Genomic DNA, 20,533 nt, shown 5'->3' with positions numbered 1-20,533 from the left:
GAAATAAGTAGTACAGTACACTAACCGCAAGGTTATGAATGTAACAGGTTAGCAATGATAATACACACATATACACAGAAATAGGGTAATAGGAATCAACCAAGCTCTATTGTACTCTAGGGGTAAAATGATCAGTCTTAAGTGAAGCAGAGTCCAGTTCAGTTTAGTGTAGTTCGAAGAAATTGCTGTTGTGGTACCGTTGGGGAGAGAGAGTGAGAGATGCAGCTGGTTTCGAGCAGATCTTTTGATGTTTTCTGATCCCGCTGTGGTCACCGACTATGACCCCTCGGTTCCAGATACGATCGTTCTTCCATGGTGAACCCGGCACCCAGGCAAGGGTGGACACACACCCCAGATTCCCACCGATCGTACCTTTACACCCTGTGAGCCTCTGACCAATTCCCGCGAACCAATCCTCCAAACTCCCACCAACTTGTGGGGGCACACTGCTCTTTCCAGGGTTTCGTGGCGTGTCGTGCCTTAGCAAACCTGCTCTTTTTATCCCCCTGCTGGGGTATCACCTGTCCATTAAACTTCATACAGTTCAAGTTCAAAGCAAACGGTCTGTCAATATCTGAATTGTGTTTCTTCCTCGTTAATCTCGCTCTCCTCTCTTATTAGCATTTTGAATGTTTCTTCATTGTCTTCCGTTATCTCTCTCATTAGCATCATCCGTCCGGTAGCTCTGTTTGGCATCACACATGACAGGTGATAAACTAATTCTCCGGAAACTTCTGATGAAATCTAGCTGCTGTCTTGCCGCCTTTATAGCTGCATCAGTATTTTGGGATCAGGTTAGATCCTCAGATATTTACACCAGGAACTTGAATTTGCTCACTCTCTCCACTTCTGATCCCTCTATGAGGATTGGTTTGTGTGTCTTCATTTTACCCTTCATGAAGTCCATAATCAACTCTTTGGTCTTACTGACGAGTGCATGATTATTGCTGCAGCGCCACTCAACTAGCTGGTATATCTTTCTTCTGTACATCCTCTTATCACATCTGAGGTTCTGCCAACAATAGTTGTGTCATCAGCAAATTTATAGATGGCATTTGAGCTATGACTAGCCAGACAGTCATGGGTATAGAGAGAGTACAGCAATGAGCTAAACACATATCCCTGAGGTGCAAGGTGGAGATGTTATTACCAATCCACACAGGTTGTGGACTTAGGGTTAGGAAGTCGAGAATCCAGTTACAGAGGGAGGTTCAGAGGCCCAGGTTCTGTAGCGTTTTGATCAGGATTGATTGTAGGAATGATGGTATTAAACATTAAGCTATAGTCAATGAACAGCATCTTGACACAGGTATTTCTGTTGTCCAGGTGATCTACGGCCATGTGGAGAGCTATTGAGATCATGTCCACTGTAGACCTATTGTGGCAATAGGCTAATTGCAGTGAGTCCAAGTCCTTGCTGAGACAGTAGTTGATTCTAGCCATGACCAACCTCTCAAGGCATTTTATTGTCATGAATGTGAGTGCAACTGGACAATAGTCCTTAAGGCCACTCACACTACTCTTTTTGGGCATTGTTGCCCTTTTGATGCAAGTGGGAACTTCTGACTATAGCAGTGAGAGATTGAAAATGTTTTTGAACACCCCTGCCAATTTTCAGAGCCTTACCAGGTACTCCATCAGGGCCAGCTGCCTTGTGAGGGTTCACCCTCCTGAAAGGCAGCCTGATGTCGGTCTCCTAGACAGAAATCACAGGTTCACTGACTGCAGCAGGGATCCTCGCAGCTGTAGTTTTATTCTCCTCTTTAAAGCAAGCATAAAAGGCGTTGAGCTTGTCAGGTAGTGGAGCATCACTGCCATTCATGGTGTTGGGTTTCGCTTCATAGGAAGTGATGGCCTGCAAACCCTGCCATAGTTGATGTTTCCACCAGCCTCGCTCAGAATTGTTTCTTTGCTCTTGAAATAGCCCTCCGCAAGTCATACCTAGTTTTCTTGTACAGACCTGGGTTGCTAGACTTAACTGCCACAGATCTAACTCTCAGCAGTCTACAAACCTCCTGGTTCATCCACAGCTTTTGATTTGATTATGTACAGCAAGTTTTCACAGGCACACACACTCATGTACGCAGGTTTTAATGAAGTCTGTAACAACTGCAGCATACTCATCCAGATTTGAAGATGAATCCCTGAGTACAGTCCAGTCCACTGATTCAAATCAGTCTTATAAGCGTTTCTGTGCCTCCCTTGTCCATACCTTCTTGGTCCTCACTACAGGTGCTGTGGTCTTCAGTCTCTGCCTGTACTTGGAGCAGAAGTACAGCCAGGTGATCAGACTTGCCAAAGTGTGGGCGTGGAACTGCACAGGAAGCACTCTTGATGATGGTGTAACAGTGTGTTGTTTCCGCTGGTACTGCAAGTGATTTGTTGATGGTAATTATTTAGTGACTTTTTCAAGCTGGTGGTTAAAATCCCCCAAAGTGTTGGGGAAGCATCAGTTTTATGCCTGTTGATTACATCGCTCAGATCATCTAGAGCCTGTTTGACGTTGGCCTGAGGTGGAATGTACACTGCTACCAAAATGATGGCTGAAATCTCTCACAGCAGGTAAAATGGATGCCACTTGATCGCAAGGTATTCCAACTTGGAATCAGAAATAGTCATTAGTTTATTATGTCATCTGTACCAAAATACAGTGAAAAGCTTTTGTTTACATGTCATTCGAACAGATTATTCCTTACATAAGTACATCAATAGGAAAGAAAAACAAAACAATATGGAGAATATAGTGTTACAGAGGAAGTGCAGTGCAGGTAGATAAATAAAGTGCAAGTGCTGTGATTGAGAGATCAACAGCTCATCATATTACTTTAAATTTGAATTCGAAGATATGTTATAATCAGGACTGACTGGAATTGAGTACAAGTTAAAGTGACTAAAAATGGTAGTGGTAGGATGGATCACAGCTAATTAGTTATTTCAGTCTTCTTACATCTGTACAAGAGATTGGCCTCTGTTGGTCAGGGTCCACCATGGACGTTGCATCCTAGTTGACTAGATACGCAAGCCAGGGCAGTACAATATGGAGAGCAAATTGTTGCCCATGTATCAAGTTGTCCCCCCCCCACGATCCACACATCTGATGAACCCAAATGAATAGCAGAGACCGATACAGTTTGGCTCCAGCTGCATCACAGGAGTTGCCAGTCAGCGTTGAACTCAACATAGGACTACTTTAGGAACTCCAGCTCTGGATTTTTCCTAAGTTTACTCCCGAAGCCTTCCCCATGAGGGGGTATAGCCACAGGCAGTCGAAGTTTGAGATCAAAGTTTATCTTCTCTAGGTGAGCTGTCAACTGGCAGATGAGCCCCATCTGCCTGAAGCAATTGATTTTAAGGAGTCAGTAACCCACCTTTGCCCCTTGCTAGTAGAAACGGGTCCACGGGGCTTAGTAGCTAAGCCACGCGTGAATGCCAGGAACTAGACTGGGTTGTCAGAGGCTATTTGAGGCGCACCTCATTGGGAGCATGTAATAGGTAGTGGGAGTTTATCTCCATTACTACCCCTGGAAATAAGGACCTTAAGGAACCACATCTATACAACTGTTTGCATATATCTTGCAGTTACTGAAATGCAATGAGATGAGTTTGTTTATTGTTTTGTAATAACTACTTAGACAATATTAGTTATCTTTGAGAACTATTGTGTAACTTTTCTAAAGAATCTCTTTGGTGCTGCCTTTGACAGGTACCATAAGATAGGTTCTTCTCACCACCTTTCGCAACAAGTACCTGAGCTTGTAGATGGCCAAGTATTTTTTTAAAGCACACTGATCCACCAGTGTATGCTTGAAATTATTTTGTCAATTTTTAAGAAAAGTACCAACAGTGGTTATTTAGCCACCTTTATAAGCACGGAGTTCAAGAATATTCATCCTTGAATTTGGAAGTTTGACCTACAATGCTTCTTCAGTAGAACAATTGATAGCATTTAATTTTTAATTTCATTTTGAAAGGTAATTTTAACTTTTGTTTTCTCAAGGTAAATTTGATAATTTGCCCAGTATAAGTAGCTTTTCAATGAATACTAAGATTAAAATATTCCGTGGTGTTCTTTCTAGAACGAGAAAGGGAGCGTCACAAGAAGAAAAGTCGAAGCATTTCCAGAAGTAGAAGTCGGGATAAGAAACGGAGAAGTCGAAGCAGAGACAAACGCAGCCGCAGTCGAGACAAAAGAAGTAGAAGTCGAGGAGGGAGAAGCAGGAGCAGAGATAAGCGAAGCACTTCACGAGAACGAAAGCGACACAGGTAATTTTTTAATTTCTCAAACAATTTGCTCCCATTTGTTGCAGTGTTAAAGAGTTTTAATACTGAGTTCACAATAAGCTCCTGCAGATGAAGTCCTGCCAATGTATTTCCCATAGTTGCATGTAATCCATACTTGATTTACTTATACTTATTTTGTGATATAGCGCAGAATAGGCCCTTCCGGCCCTTCGAGCCATGCTGCCGCAGCAACCGCTGACAAACCCAATTAATCCTAACATAATCATGGGGCAATTTACAATGACCAGTTAACTTACCCAGTATGTCTTTGGACTGTGGGAGAAACCTATGCATTGCATGGGGAGGACATACAGAGACATGTTACAGAATGGCACTGGAATGATCTCCAAGCTCTGGAACGCCCCGAGCTGTAATAGCATCATGCTAACTGCTACATCCATCTATCCTGCCAAGTAGATAAAATTTTCTGGTGGAATAAGTTCCCACATAACACCCTCTGGATGAGCTATTAAAGCCAAAACTAATTGCTTGTCATTCAATGCCAGTACATAGTGTTTCTTGTATTTTACAGTTACAGAGCACATTTAAATGGAGGATTGACTCAATTAAGCATCGTTTCAAAAACTCAGCTGATCAGTGATTGTCTGCTTATTCTGTGGTCTATAGGTTTTGATAGTATTCAGCATCTCAGATTTCAAGAACTATCATCCACCTATGTAACTATCTCAGAAGCAGCTTAAAATTGTTGGGCAATTTCATTGGTCCTTCACAATGTGTGTGACACTAGAGAGAAAGCAATGTTCACATTCTCTCTTGAATTTAAAAATCTAAAACATTTTATAACACCAAAGGGAACCATTTCAACCCACCTTCTCCCCACTGATTGGCTGACAAAATTATCTAGTTACTCTGCGTTCCCTTTTTCCCATACACCTGGCAGCAATATCAGCTCACAACTTAATGGCTTCAGGAACAAAGTAGGTTACGAATGCTGATAAATTGAGAGTCTTTAGATTTCTGTCATATCTCTGAGCCCTTCAGCAGAATCCAACATGCTATGACTCCTCAATGAATTATCTGTCCATCGATACAGAGTGGAATGGGCCTTCCAGCCCAATGAGGCACACTGCCCAGCAAATTGCCTATTTTACCCCAGCCTAATCACAGGACAGTGATCAATTAACCTACTAACCGGTCAGTACGTCTTCGGAATTTGGGAGGAAACTGTAGCACTGATAAAATATAATAAAATTTAATGCTCTGGTCTAGGAGCAATTCATGTAGTCATATAGCCTAAAATAGATGCTTCTAGGCCCTGTTTTCTAGGTCTCTGCTTTATAACTGTAAATTTGAATAATTTGCCCATTATAAGTAGCTTTTCAATGAACAATAAACAAGACAATAATCTGATTGCAGTTATGTGACAGTTGACTCGCAGTTAGTGGTGAATCTGAGATAATCAAACCCTAAAATAAGGTTGATTGAGATTGAGATTATCCAATTGAAGTATTTGTAATTTTCATTAAGCAGTTGCTACATTGTCCTTCCTGGTACTTACAGGCAACAGGTCATCCCCGGTTTTAAACTTCTTAGTTGTGTGCAGTCTGCATGTGTGAACAAGTATTTGAAAGACTAGCTGGGTAGATTTGCTTGCTGTTGCAGAGCTACAGGCATCTACTGCTGTCAGGGAGCTCGATTCATGGCTGCATTTCTGACTTGAACTGTCCCAGTTACAAACAGTTCATAGCCTACCATAATCTGGAGAGGACTGTGGAGAGCTTTTCTACAATGTGTATATGTGGATGTAGATGAGTTGTAGAACAGCGGTCCCCAACCACCGGGCCGCAGAGCATGTGCTACCGGGCCGCAAGGAAACAATATGAGTCAGCTCTCATTCCCTGTCACGCACTGTTGGTCTGTAAAAGACATGTTGAGGTAAGTTTAACCCTACTTGAACACCCACTTGGTTGGCCGGTCTGCAAGAATTTTGTCAATATTAAACTGGTCCGCAGTGCAAAAAAGGTTGGGGACCCCTGTTGTAGAAGACTAAAGTGAGTGGAGTAGTTACAGTTTCTGGTCCAGATCTTCCATTTTACTTATTCACACATGCAGACTGCATACAACTAAGAAGTTTAAAACCGGGGATGACCTGTAGAGACCTGATTGTGAATGCAAATGTACCTTTGAGAAACTATAATTACTGACACAGTTCTCAAATAACAGCAACACTTATCAATTAAACAAAGGTCAATGCATTGGAAATTTTAGAGCACTTTATTTCATAGATACAACAAAAAGTGTTAATTTCACAATTTCCTGAGTTACATGAAAGGTGTGAAAAAGAGATAGTGTGAATGTGTGAATCTGCATTATTCAATAGCAACACACATCAAGGTTGCTGGTGAACGCAGCAGGCCAGGCAGCATCTGTAGGAAGAGGTGCAGTCAACGTTTCAGGCCAAGACCCTTGTCAGGTCAAGGGTCTCGGCCTGAAATGTCGACTGCACCTCTTCCTAGAGATGCTGCCTGGCCTGCTGCGTTCACCAGCAACTTCGATGTGTGTTGCTTGAATTTCCAGCATCTGCAGAATTCCTGTTGTTTTTATTCAACAGCAAATTACCAAACTTCCAATGCTATCAACATAAACTTCAATTGATTACTTTAGTGTCTTTGCTGATTCTTAAGGAGACATTTGTATATTTCTATCTTAATCATTGTGTTATTTGGGCTCTCACTAATCAAAAATGCCTTTTTTTATTTCTAATTTAAATTTAACAGAATATGCACACTATATTAAATAAATGGTGTGTGGTATAACCTTTGATATTAGTAGTATACATTTCCCTATGACATTGAGTTTCCAATATTTGTTTTTGTAACTACAGTCGGTCTCCTCGTCGTTCTCGTAGAAAGAAGCCTTATAGATACTGGGATGTTCCCCCTCCAGGTTTTGAGCACATTACCCCAATGCAGTACAAGGCGATGCAAGGTAAATTCTTCCAGAATTTTTATGCGTGCTTTAGTAAGAGCCAGCACCAGACCGTTTCCATGAAGATCTCAATGAACATACATACCTATTTCACTAAGGAGAAGAATCTGTCTCTTTCTCTTTTTCTTTAGCTGCGGGTCAGATCCCAGCTACAGCATTGTTGGCAACTTCTACAGTAGGTGGTGTGACAATCACACCAACACAAGTTCCAATCATTGGCAGCCAGATGACCAGGCAAGCCAGGCGGCTGTACGTAGGCAACATACCCTTTGGTGTCACAGAGGCAAGTACAAATTTTCTAAATATAATTTTCGTTTGTGGAAAAATGTTAGCGTTCCACCTGTGTGTTTGCCAGGTCCTTATCCTCTCTTTTTATGTTCTCATTTAATTGAGTTGGGCTATGCAGTTTTAAACGTGGTCAACGCAGTGACTGAAAAATACCTACCTCAGTTTGCTATCATGTTTTGTGACTTTAAAACATTTAAGTTGGATCTAACAGTTGCAGAACTACCGATTGTTATAAAGGAAAAAAGAATTCCATTTCTTTGGGACTTTTTAAGTGAATTTAGAATATTCACAAGTGCTGTACAACTAATGAAGTGTATTTACTATTACACAGGAAACTAAGTAGCTTTCAGAAACAAACGATCAAATCTATCATGCAGATGCTGACTATTATGTACATGGAACTAGAACTGGAGCTGCATTTGCTACTTCCATTTCCCAGCTATCAGTCTGTAGCTATGTATTTGTAACTCTTCAAATGATGAAGGTGGTGAGGATTTTGGCACTGCTCAAACCCTCCATCAATTTTACTTAAATCTATACCTTTTAACAATCAACCTTCTTTGTCTTCATGCTCACTATGTAGGCCTTTTCATAATTTTATACACTGCGATGAAATCTTCCCTCAGTCCCCATTTTGAGGTAAAAAGCAGTCCCAGTCTAGTCATCACCTTTGCATGACTACTCTGGCCCTCTGTACTCTTAAATTTTCCCCGTATTCTCACTGTTGTACTTAAAATTGGTAATCTGAATAGTACACAGCCCATAGATTATTTTATGTAGTATGAACATAATCTCCATGTATTCTCTGCTTCAGCTGGTTTAAGGCAAGCATCCTATGTGTTGTCTTGATTTTTTGATCTTTTTGCCTATTGATTATTAACTATTTGAGTTTTATCAATGTGCACAGAATGCATACAGGTTTATCTGTGCCATCTGCTTTCAACTTTGTAAAACACATGGAGATAACCTCCTGCTCTTTGTAGCAGAGACCACAAACTCTTACACATGTATAAAGGAGGATTGTTTAGTGTTTCATCCAAAAGACGTCTAATTTGACTGCACTCCCTCTACAGCACCAGAATGAAGAATACTGAAATGTATTACAATTTTGTGCATTTGAGCATGACACTTTACAACAAACAAACTTAGTTAAGCTTTGACCTCAGTTTGCTTCTTCCATTGTCAAGTCCCGTACGCCGAAGTATTGTGTTAATTCAAGTGGCTGACCATGAACCGTCAGCAATTTACTTCATTTATATTCTGTCAATCTCTCCAGATCAATTTGTTTCATGGAGTCAGAGAGCGATATAACATGGAAACAGACCCTTTGGCACATCATATTCAACTGACCAATAGCCATCCTTTTATAGTACTTCTACATTAATTCATTTTTATTTTTTTTACAATCTTATTAACTTCCCCTTCGTGTGTACACACACACATACTGTGAGCGCCACAGTGGCGTAGCAGCGTGACGCTGTTACAGCCCAGGGCGTCAGAGTTCGAAGTTCAATTCTGGCATCATCTGTAAGGAGTCTGTATGTCTTCCCTGTGGAATGCGTGCTTTTCCCCAGATCCTCCCATGTACCAAAGAGATACTGGGTAGGATATTTGGTCATTGTAAGTTCCCCTGTGATTAGGTTTAAATCTGGTTTTCTGGACAGCAGGGCTCGAAGGACCTACTATGCTAAATAAATAACGCGCGTGTGCAAATTTTATCACTTACCGACACACAGGCTGCTTAACCTACCAACCCACAATTATTTCTTTTAAGTATTTATCTAACAAGATTATAGACCTCTATCTCTAGACCATAGTATGTACAGAGACCAGTGAGGGACAGAACAGTTACTGGACCCTATATTTGTATATTTTAATGTGGTTATGGAAAAGGATCGAACGTAGAACGTCAGAGGAGCAGACATTATGGCCAATAATGGTGTCAATCTAACTAATCTCATCTGCCTGCATCTGGCTTACACCCTGCCTGTGTTAGTGCCTTCTTAAATGTTACTGTTGTATCTGTCTCTACCACTTCCCCTGGCAGCACATTCCAACCAATAATTAAGGTCTTAAATTGAAGTAAGGCCAATTTCATTAACATAAGGGAGATTGGGAGCATCTAATTGTAGGTTAGTCTATATCTACGCATTGGGAAGTATTCATAGGAGAAATAGTAAGAGTTCCAGGCCAACATATTCCTGAAATGGGGTAACAAGTTTAGGGAACCTGGATGTTGAGAGATATTATGGGCTGGATAAAAAAGGAAGCATACAATCAGTATAGGGAACTAATGAAGGGGAAGCCTTGTCAATAGTGTATAAAGTATAGGGAGGTGCTTAAAATGGAAGTTAGGAAGGCAAAAAATATCACAAGAAATCACTGGTAAATAGATCTAAGACAAATCCAAAGGTATTCTGTTACTATATAAGGCCAAAAGAATAACCTGAGAGAAAATAAGGACCATTAGGGACAACAAGAACAGTATGTGCGTGTGGAACAAAAGGCCTAAATGAATACTTTTCATTGCTACTAGACAACGGGGTGACCCATTGGGGCACTCTTTGGGAGAAGGGTAGTGCAGTCTGATGTGACTAGAATGAACATTAAATTTTCCTGAATGCTATTGCTATCACTTTGCTTTGGAAACTGAAGTAGAAAACCTCAGTTTATTAAAGAAGAACGACGCATAGGAAGGCAAATATAGCTCCTCCTCATTTAACGAAGGACACTTTTGATGGCATCATTTCTGGTTTATCTGCCACCTTTGTGCCTCTTGTTGTCCTTCTGGAAACGTGCAACCCTTTCATCCCCCGTCTCTTCATGTCTTCTGCTGTTTGTTGTTTGTCTCTGATCCAGGAGACGTGCATGCCTCTCCTCCTCTGTCTCTTCTTCTCTTTTCTTTTTTTGTCCTGACTGTTTGATCCTGGAGTCGTGCGGCCCTGGCCTCATCCGATTCTTGTTCTCTCCCTCTCCTTGCCGCTTGCGGACGACCTTTGGCGTCATCGCTTGACCAGAATGTCCCCCTTCCCTTTCCACGTGGCATAATTAGGCTGACCACTTATTTTACCCTAATGCTGGATAGAAGATACGAAGCAGTAACACCAAAGGATGCTGATTATTCTTGATGATGTGGTTGGTGCTGTCCTAAATGGACATGATATTGTCACCGCTATCCTTTGACTGCAGCAAAGGGTTTTATGGGTGTCTCGAAGTACGTCATTACAATAAGATTTAATTACCTCTTATTGATGGGTGGCAGTTAGATCTGCCCCAATCCTGCACATGCTGATGGTGATTAGCAGAATGTGACCCCTCAAAATAGAACTGCCCTGCCCTTTTGCTCCGATAGGTGTCACTGCTGAGACTGGCCATGCACATGCATCGGGCTGTCGCGTCCTGATTTCCATGATGGCGGATCATCTCTCGGGTGAAATGACTCTGTTGATTTTTGCGAATGAGCAATTTTAAACGAATTTTAAACCCTGAACTTTGCCTGCATTCTGTAAGTTAGCGCATTTTAATTTGATTTAGCCAAAAAAAGTGCTGCTGTAATGCACTGCTTGCACTAATTGGAGGTCTCAGACAGAGCATGAGAGTTTTAGTATATAGATTTACAAATAAGTCAGGCTTTGTAGTTGGAGAATTTAGTATAGCGTTAGATGAACGTCTGGTGCAAGTTCCCAGTAATAAATCATGATTACTTCATGTCTTGGCAGAAGATAGATAAATTCACAGGATCAGATGGAATTTATCCTAAATTGCTGCAGGAGGCAATTATGAGTGTTCGTTAGGGCTCTGTTTAAGATTTTAAATCCTTGCTTGACACCAGTCAGATACCAAATAATCAAAGGGCAGCAAATATGGTCCTTCTTTTAGGAAAGGAAGGAAGGTAAAGCCTGTGACAGACTTGGACATAGGAGGCAAGATCGGTAAGTTCACAGACAACACAAAGATTGGCAGAGTTGTTGATGGTGTGGAAGGCAGTCTCAGGCAGCAGAGATATTGATGTGATATGAAATTAGCCAAGCTAAAAATGACATATATGAGGTGTTTCATTTTGAGAGCACTGATGAAGCTAAGATATATATCATGAAGGTATGGTATTCGGGAGTACTGTGGAATAGAGGGGGCTCTGAGTGCATGTCCATAGGTCCTTGAAGGTGACAACACTGATAGATATTGCGGTTCGGAAGACCCACAGGGTACTTCCATTGGAAAGGACACTGAACACAGAAGTAGGGAATTTTAAAACCTTGGTCAAACTGGAGTACTATGTGCAGTTTTGGTCACAGTTATAGGAAGTATGTGAGAGTACTGGAGAGGATGCAGTGGAGATTCACCAAGATATTGAGGGCAGTGGAGCAGTTCAGTTTATGAGTAGAGACTAGAGAAGCAACGTCTTCTCTCCTTGGAGGAAGATGAGAAGGGAGATGATTGAGGAATATAATATTATCAGGATATAGGCTGGAAACTTTCTCCAGATCAGAGAGCTCTGTGAGTGGTAGGTACTTGGAATTCGCAGCTGAAGCTGGTTCACTGATAGCACTTCTAAAAGTGTAAAGGGCTATGGACCAAGCACAGAGTAATGGGGTTTATGTGAAAGGGAGCCCATTCTTGGGTGTCGATGTGTTGAGTAAAATGCCTTGCTTCCATGCAATGCAATTCTGTGATTCTAAGATTTTGTTCATTAGTTTTAAATTAGGATAATATTAACCACAGCACAATTCCTGTCTTTTCAGTAATAGCGTGGGTTTTGGCAAGGCCTTAGTAGGAACGTGGCTTTGACAGCATTGCATCAGCACTTCACTGAAGTGTCAGTTTAGATTAATGTGCTTAAGTCATGAGACTTGAACTTTAGCCTTTTTAACTTGAAGGAAGGACTGCTGCTGTTGAGCTTGCAATTTGGAAAGGGTGGTGTCGAAAAGACTGAATTTGGGGAAGGAATTCCAGATTGTGGAATCTTTCCAATTCATTCTTAATTGGATAGAATTGTATGAATTTAGTAGAAACCTAAACTGCCATTGATTTTAATATCATGCCAGTAACATGTCAGAATGTAGAAATGCAATCTCCATTGCACATGAGTTAGTGCCAATCAGTGATCTTTTCTACCTTCTAGGAAGCCATGGCAGATTTCTTTAATGCTCAGATGCGCCTTGCTGGGTTGTCACAGGCTCCAGGGAACCCTGTGTTGGCTGTGCAGATCAACCAAGATAAAAATTTTGCTTTTCTTGAGGTAAACTTGTGATTTTCGTTTCCATGTAATTATTTTTATAACAATCCTTTTGTCATTGTATGTCTGGTTGGTAAAGATACTATTATCGAATAGATGTGAACAGTTTTGAATAACTTTGAATAAACATGGCCAAATATGGAATAAAAATACTGAACACTTGAGTTTAGGGTTTTGGCTCATAATACATTATACGTACACCTTGATAGTTGGTGAAAAATTCATAGTCAATGAATTAATAAACAATTATGTGAGTGCAGTATATTCATTCTATATAACTAATAGAATAACTTCTACATTTAATGTAAGAATTCCATCACTTTCTATTTTTGATTGTTAAATTAAATATTCACCTGTAAAAGGTAGCCAGGCAAAGAACTTCCAGATCTCAAGCGATGCTGGTCTTGAAACTGTTAACACATGGAGTGGAGGTGGAGGCTGGCTTGACTTGCCCTCCAGTTTCACTTGTCCCTGAATTTTGCATTATTATTTTTGGTATTTTAAGAGGATAAATTTGGTGTAATATTTTAATGAAGATTTGCTTCATCAAAAGATGCAGCATTTTATTATTATTTAGTTCAATTTGAACTGTTTTTCTCTTCATTGTAATATTGCTAATTCTCGTAGTTCCGATCAGTTGATGAAACTACACAAGCCATGGCATTCGATGGGATCATCTTCCAGGGTCAATCTTTGAAGATCCGACGTCCCCATGATTACCAACCTCTGCCAGGCATGTCTGAGCAACCTTCTTTCCATGTTCCAGGTCCGTCAAAAAATGCAACATCTGTGTGCTGGACTTCCTTTGCAGGTTTAAGTATACTGCATGTATCTGATGTAATGCCAGGACACCAAAATGTTATTTGCAATGCTATTTGTTGGCAAAAATTGAGAAAAAAATCCTACAAAACAAAATTTTTAAAAAATGCAGATACTGTTACAAACAATATGCAAAGAAAGTCAGTGTCAGAACTCGCACGGCAGAAATATAATTCTGTGGATGAAAATCTCGGTCACTGTACTCGAATGCATAGACATTCTGAGTTGCAACCTGAAAAGAGGAAAATTTTATGTTAACATCAGAAATGACATTTTTGGGTCGAGGAATGTTATACATTGTTCTTGCAGCCGGTAACTTTGAAGTTTTGTTTGGGGTTGATGGGGGGGGGGTGGGCGGGGAGAGCGCGGGGGGTGTATATGCAATGGTTAAGAATTCAGCCAGGATTGTACTTCAGACTTGTGTACTAAGGCATCCATCACAGGAGGCCATTGATTCTGCCTGTTTCAGTTCTGGAAGATGGAATATCGTAAATGTCAATCTCACTAGCAGCACTGTAATCTAGTGAGTTGCTTGGTGTCTGAATTGGCTAAGGATGCATTGATGTTTAACTAAGTCATGCAGAAATTTACCTATTATTCAACTCAATACTTGCTTTTTTAAATGATGTGAAATTACGTTGAACCAATTCAGTAATAATAGTAAATGGGTTCAGATAATGTTTAAATTGAATGTAAAAATCATTGGCTTCCAGTGTTTTAAGGTTTGCCATTTTAACAATAAACAGTTATAGATTGTCTTATGGATGAGCAGGGGGCCGATAGTAGAACACACTGAGAATTCACCTTCACTTTTGCTCCATTTTTTTTTCCTTTTTTTCATTATAAATATTTTTCCCCTCTACTTTATCTTCATTTTAATCTCTTTCCATGCTCACCAGTTCTTAATCCCTGCATTTGTTAAAGTTCACTCACTTGTGGATTTTGGAAACCTGCAGAGTCTTTATGTTCTGGTTTGGAGCAGCTGGCGCAGCAAGATTCTTTGCCAGCCTGGGAGCGTGCACATGTTACTAGGGCCACATTCGCAATACTGTAAGTTAGAAGGTTTTTCCAGTTATGCTTCTGCTTTTCTTTGACCCATATGTGGCTTGCTTTGTTTGTTTTTTTTTCAAAAAAGGGGGTGAGTTCATTAAATTAAGAAACTTGCAACAATTACTTCTTAAAGTGTTCCACGTTTACCTTCTTCCTTCAAGGCAAAACATAAAGGTCCATTATCTGAACCCTTTTGTCCCCTCTCCAATTAAGATGCACATTTTGCACCCCAGTAGTTGGTTCGTGGACCAGTGATGGCTGACATGAACCACAAGCATGATAATATCATACTTGCAGCTACACTTGTGCACCAATGGGAAGCAGATTGTCTCACTCTTCATTGGTGGCTACTTTGCATCTTTTTGCAGCATGTCTTCATCAAGTAGTAATGTGATACAGATCTTAAGAATCTCTTGCTTTACCACCCATCACAAAGTGGATGCTTTGTGTGATTCCAATACTTACTTTTTGTTTTGAGATATTTTTATTACTTTCCTTGTTGCTTTTGGTTCAAGTTATTTAAATTGCAACATTTGTTTCTCTTATCTTTCTTTTAGGTGTTGTCTCAACGGTGGTTCCAGATTCTCCGCACAAGCTATTCATTGGCGGTTTGCCCAATTACCTCAATGATGATCAGGTAGCTACGGATACAACCCACTTGGAGAAAGCTGACTATATTGTTCTGCTTTTCCTCCTCTTTGATATCATATATCCAAAGCTGCCTTAATTTGTACCGTTAATCAAACATGGCTGCTCACTTGGTTGTTGCAGTTGGTTGACTATTGAAGGAGAGTTAGCTTTTTCCACTGAAAATTTTGAAGGCATTTTTTTAAACCTCTTTAAGGTTCTTATCAGTGTCATTGGGCCTGACCTTTTATTGAGAGGATTTAACATGGATTAATATAGAAAACCTTCCTGGGCAAAACACTGAACAGTGGTTGTCTGCTTTGCAATGAAGATGAGTGATTCAGATTGTCATTGCCTGTTTTGGTATCAATAATAGCGCTTTTTTTTTTGCTCTTTCTCCTCCTCAAACCCTTCCCCTTACTTCCTCCCTGAAATTTTTAAATAAATGAAATTGCTTCTGTGAATATATTGATCACGTAAAGTGGCTGGCTGAGGATTTGAACCCTAACTAAACAAAATCAGCAAACTTCATTGACTTCCTTTTTGCAGCAAGGGGAAAAAGCAGTTCGGGCCGCTGAAGGGTGACAGAATGTCTTAACGATCCAGACCTGCAATACCACCACCACAAATGAAACAAGAAAGTGAAATCCATTCTGTAGCAACATTACCTGCAGATAATTTGCATCCTAAGAGGGCCTTTCTTCCCCTTTGTAGGAATTTATTTTATTCATTTAGGACAATTGGATGTGGCTTATGATTTTTCTGTTTGGTATTTCAATTTTGGTTGTAAAATAGAGCAGGTATTTTGAATTGTAAACTTTCAGTTTACCAAGTTGGCCTTTTTGTTTATAGTGGTAAAGCTTTTTGTTCTAGCCCCTTTTTCTTTTCACAGCAGTTCAGTTTTTACAGGTTTTTAGATTCCTAAACCGTTCGGCTCTTAAAGGTGAGATGCAATTACAGTCAATTTCTTTACTACCTTATGATATGCAGTGTTTAAAACACTTTGTAAATAAATTTGTGTAGTTCAAGTTTGGTTTTACAGTAGAATTGCCTTTGACGGGTCATATCAAGTTGTTTTCCTAATTAAAATATCTTCTTTAAGCTAAAAGAAAACAGCTTAAAATTAACTGTTGAATCCAGTTGAGTATACTAGCAGTGAAACATCTAAAAAATTGTTACCAACTTTAAGCAAGTTGTAAGTTTTTTTTAAACCTACATCAACCATGATGATAGATGAACTAATTATGGCTGATGTTATAAATAAATCATTTAAAAGTTCTTGACTTTAAAGCCTAAAACTTTCATGTTCACCTTTGGTAAAATTTATTGATTGGCTGATAGAGTGGCTTTTTCCTTTCAAAAGCAAAACTGTTTGCTCTTCCATATAAAATTTATTGCATCGATATTAATTTCAAGCCCTTATCTATGTGCGTTGCATCAATAATTTTGAAAACTTTTTTTCAGAAATGAATGTCAATTCTTAGTACTTATAGCATCTTTAAGCTATATATCTTATTCCAATCATATTGTGTTTTTGTTAGATATCAAATTTTGTAACCGTAAAAACTTGATGTGATCCATGATGGCATTTGATTTTTTTTTTTTAGCAATCTATATCAACTATCTTAACACTCACCTAAACTGGGGGGAGAAATCAATTGGAGAAACTGATTTTATTAAATCTGTAATTGAATATTCAACATTAGAAAGTCTGAAATGCACGGTTTGTTGAGAACAGGGAGTTTTGCTTTCTAATTCTAAATTTGTGAGCCAGTATTATACTGACTCCTTTGTAGTCACTGCTGGTTGATACTCATGGCTCTTTCATTTTTGTTCCCCCACTTTGTCCCCAGCTAGGGGCCTGTAAGATCGTAAGTCTTGGCGCATAGTTTGTTCAGTAGTACTGATCTACTGCTGCCATGCCAACCTGTAAGACAAGGCAAGTAAGAGCTCATGTCCCGCACTCGGATACCCTCGGAGCCAGCTACTGTGCTCTTCCCTCAACTCTAGAACCTGCCCAGCCTTCCTGAGAGCATTTGCTGGCTTTGAGGGTAAACCTAAAAAAAGAGAAAACAAGTTAATTTGTTCTTGGTACAAATGAATAAACCACTAAAAGTTGTGGTGTAAGTAGTACATATATACCTATGGTGTATGTGTTTGTAGGAGGTAAGACTTCTTCTCCAACCATTTTTCTGTATTTGAAGATTGTTTCAACAGTGTTCTTTCTCCTTTGTTTTTAATTTTGAGCTTAGTAGCTCCATGAACTAAAATGATTAACCCTTTGAGAACCAAGTTAAGTACATACTGATTAATTTCATGAATTTGTCACTTTCCAATCATGCAACTTAAAATGGCAAGAATTAGATACCCAGAGCATAATGACTTTAATTCTTTAATTCTACAATTAAATTGTGAAACTGTCCTCAATGGGTTAATATTTCAGGCCTGAAACAACATCAGTATCTTTTTTTTCTTAAGTAAAGAAATTGCATCTGGAATTCAGGTTTTCCACACTTTTGTAGAACTGAGGTTTTTTTTAAAAAAATTAGATGTAGCGGAGGGAGTTGGAGGCATGAGTAAGTCTATTTAGGAGGACAAAAAAAATTGGCATTTGCCTACATTTTCAGTTTTTATAGGACAATTTATTTTGATACTTTTGGGACTTGAATTATTTAATCAAAAAAGAAAGCACTTCCTAAATCATAATTTTCTGAAATAAAATCAAATTGGTTCTTTGTCTGTGACCTTTTTCTTGCATTTTAAAATTTGTGACCAGATCAGAATAATTACAAAGATACTTACTTCCTTAAAGGCCACCTGGGGCAATGACAATATGGGGAAAGAGATTCCATGCTTACAGAGAGTTAGGACAAATTTAAGAATTGATTGTTGGTTTATATTTTAATTGTTGTTTAATTCTCATTTGTATACAGCCTGGTAACTTCAGAATAGACAACCTTCCTATCGTTCAGATAATTGCTTATGTTTCAACAATTTTTTTCACTTGTCTGCAGATTTAACATATTCAGTGAGTTGAAATTTTGAGAGAAGAATGGAAGCAGCAAAGTCTCGAGTCCAACTGCTGACAGTTTGTTTTGGGAATGTTGCAACTGTCATAAATATTAGAAAATGTAGCCATTTCAGTTAAAGAAGCCAGTTTTTTTTGATATGGAATGAAATTAAAACAAACTGTTTAGGTTTTCCTTCAGAAATATAGTCTCATTTACATGAAATGGTTATGAATTTAGAAAACATTGAGAACAAGCAATCCAATTAAACAGATGTGTGGCCTCTGGTCACATGTTCTGCATAGGGATTTCTTGCCTGTTGATGTGAATTCCAGTGGTATTGTTAATGTTTTAGTATTGGCATATTAGTTGGCAGAATTAATGTTGATATAGGTTAATGGTTGCAGTACAGGAGGGAATAAAGACAGAATATTGGGGTCAGAAAAGATTAGATGTTTGGTTTGAGCGTAAGCTGGAGTTAGAGGTGATGGGAGTAACAGTTGCTTTGAAAGTCACTTAGCTTGCTGAATTGCAGTGTCCATTTTCCATTTCCACAATAGAATACCTATTTTTTAGTCCTTACTAAATTCATTAATTTAAGAGGCCGTAGAAATACTTGGATTAAAATAAAAACATGATTGTTTGGTAAATCTTCTTAAATATAATTGCTAGTACCAAGAGGTTTATCGCGTGCAGGCTAGTGGCGGCCAACTCTTGGTTGTATTTTTATCATTTTGAATCTTTTCCTCGAAGTGGAATTTGTGCTAACAAAGTTAAATGTGGAACATTAATAGGTGTTTGATTTTGCTGCTTTGAATAGCTGGAACCTTATTTTCTGTGATTATGATTGCTCAGAGCTGACCTAAGACTTGTTCTTAAAGTTTTGATTATCTACATATAACTGAAATATTTTAATAGGCAACAATCCAATTGCAGTTAGACTAATGGTGGAAATGGTTTTTTGAATCAGCTGCTCCATCATTTTATGTCCTGTCTCTGAAAACTTTAAAGCACAATAATCCCAAGCTTTGATACGAGTTAGGATTTTTTTTTTTACAGTAAATGGAATTTAACAGGTTCTGAATAAATTCTAATTTATTGTTCTGCTGTTGGCTTTGGCTTACAGGTTAAAGAACTTCTAACTTCGTTTGGTCCACTGAAAGCTTTTAACCTAGTGAAGGACAGTGCAACATCTCTGTCCAAGGGCTATGCCTTCTGTGAATATGTGGATGTCAATGTTACTGATCAGGTACAAATTATTATTGGCAGTATATGTTATCAGAATTGCCGCAGACAATCAGATTGGCAACCAAATGAATATAATTAAAGATCATATTTTGAATAAATGGTTGTATATAAAGTTGCTGAAAGTAAACTGTGCTACTCAAGTGTGGGCCACAAACTAGTGAGCTTGCGTGTGGGGGAGAAAGAAGTTGTAATATCATGCTGGAAAATTGACATAGTTGTGCCAATGGCATGACTAGTTGTCAAAGTTGTGGAATTCAGTTGACTGGGGTCAGGGATAGTGGCAGTTTGGAGACAATTTCTTATGGAAACGAGGCCAAATGATGAATTGGGAAGTACCAAATAAAAGGTAAGAACATTATTTTGCCATGTTAAAGCATATAGAATATATCCAAGTTAAGGAATATATAGTTCCTTAATATATGTGCCTGTTTTCATGCTGTGCATGCTTCTCCCTTGGTGCTGCAGATGCAAAAATACTCTTGTTTGGCATCCTACTTTTTTTTGAACGTTTAGATGGGAGGATTCTGTGCTTTACTCCAATTATTTGGTTCCCGCCTCATTTCAGCACTTGCTTGTGTGGTTTATGTAGATTTTCAACTGTGCTGTGCATGCTCTGTGTTTTGCTTTTGTGTCAGTTCACTTCTGTTGCTTTTGGTCAACAAGCTGTGTTTCAGCTGACTACAACCTGCATGAATGCTGACATATAACACAGTTGGAAATAACTCCTTTGAAGCAGATGGTGCTAACCTGTTGACACTGGACCTTTTCAGTTTTTGTATTCCATCTGCTCATACTTTGAGGAAATGTTTATGGATGGATGACCACAGTCACAGGGTTACCATGGATTCTCTCCATACTTTTTCGTGGGATATGTAGGGTACAAGTACTAACAGAAGAATAATATTTTAAAATAAGTCTAGGCCATTTAGTTCCCGCGCAGCTATTTCAGAAAACCAGACTCTACACTTTGTTTGTATGCTACAACAACTAATAATATAAACTACTATTATTCTATGGCCAGTAGTTT

General features: G+C 39.1%; 1 protein-coding gene across 2 annotated transcripts in view; it reads left to right on the top strand.

Moving 5' to 3' along the window:
- Positions 1–20,533, top strand: part of LOC140187371 (splicing factor U2AF 65 kDa subunit-like) — a 50,113-nt gene that overhangs the window by 19,369 nt on the left and 10,211 nt on the right. The window contains exons 2-8 of one of the 2 annotated variants that reach the window (XM_072242645.1): positions 4,077–4,263; positions 7,127–7,230; positions 7,362–7,513; positions 12,641–12,757; positions 13,382–13,487; positions 15,181–15,260; positions 19,385–19,507. In XM_072242645.1, coding sequence (XP_072098746.1) covers positions 4,077–4,263; positions 7,127–7,230; positions 7,362–7,513; positions 12,641–12,757; positions 13,382–13,487; positions 15,181–15,260; positions 19,385–19,507 — 869 coding nt within the window. Of the gene's footprint in view, positions 1–4,076; positions 4,264–7,126; positions 7,231–7,361; positions 7,514–12,640; positions 12,758–13,381; positions 13,521–15,180; positions 15,261–19,384; positions 19,508–20,533 lie in introns of both variants that reach the window. The other variant, XM_072242644.1, reaches the window with a different exon arrangement.

The sequence above is a fragment of the Mobula birostris genome, chromosome 24, assembly GCF_030028105.1.
Source record: "Mobula birostris isolate sMobBir1 chromosome 24, sMobBir1.hap1, whole genome shotgun sequence".
NCBI lineage: Eukaryota > Metazoa > Chordata > Chondrichthyes > Myliobatiformes > Myliobatidae > Mobula > Mobula birostris.
Note: the sequence above shows the minus strand (reverse complement) of the source record. Positions and strands in the feature narration are given on the sequence as shown.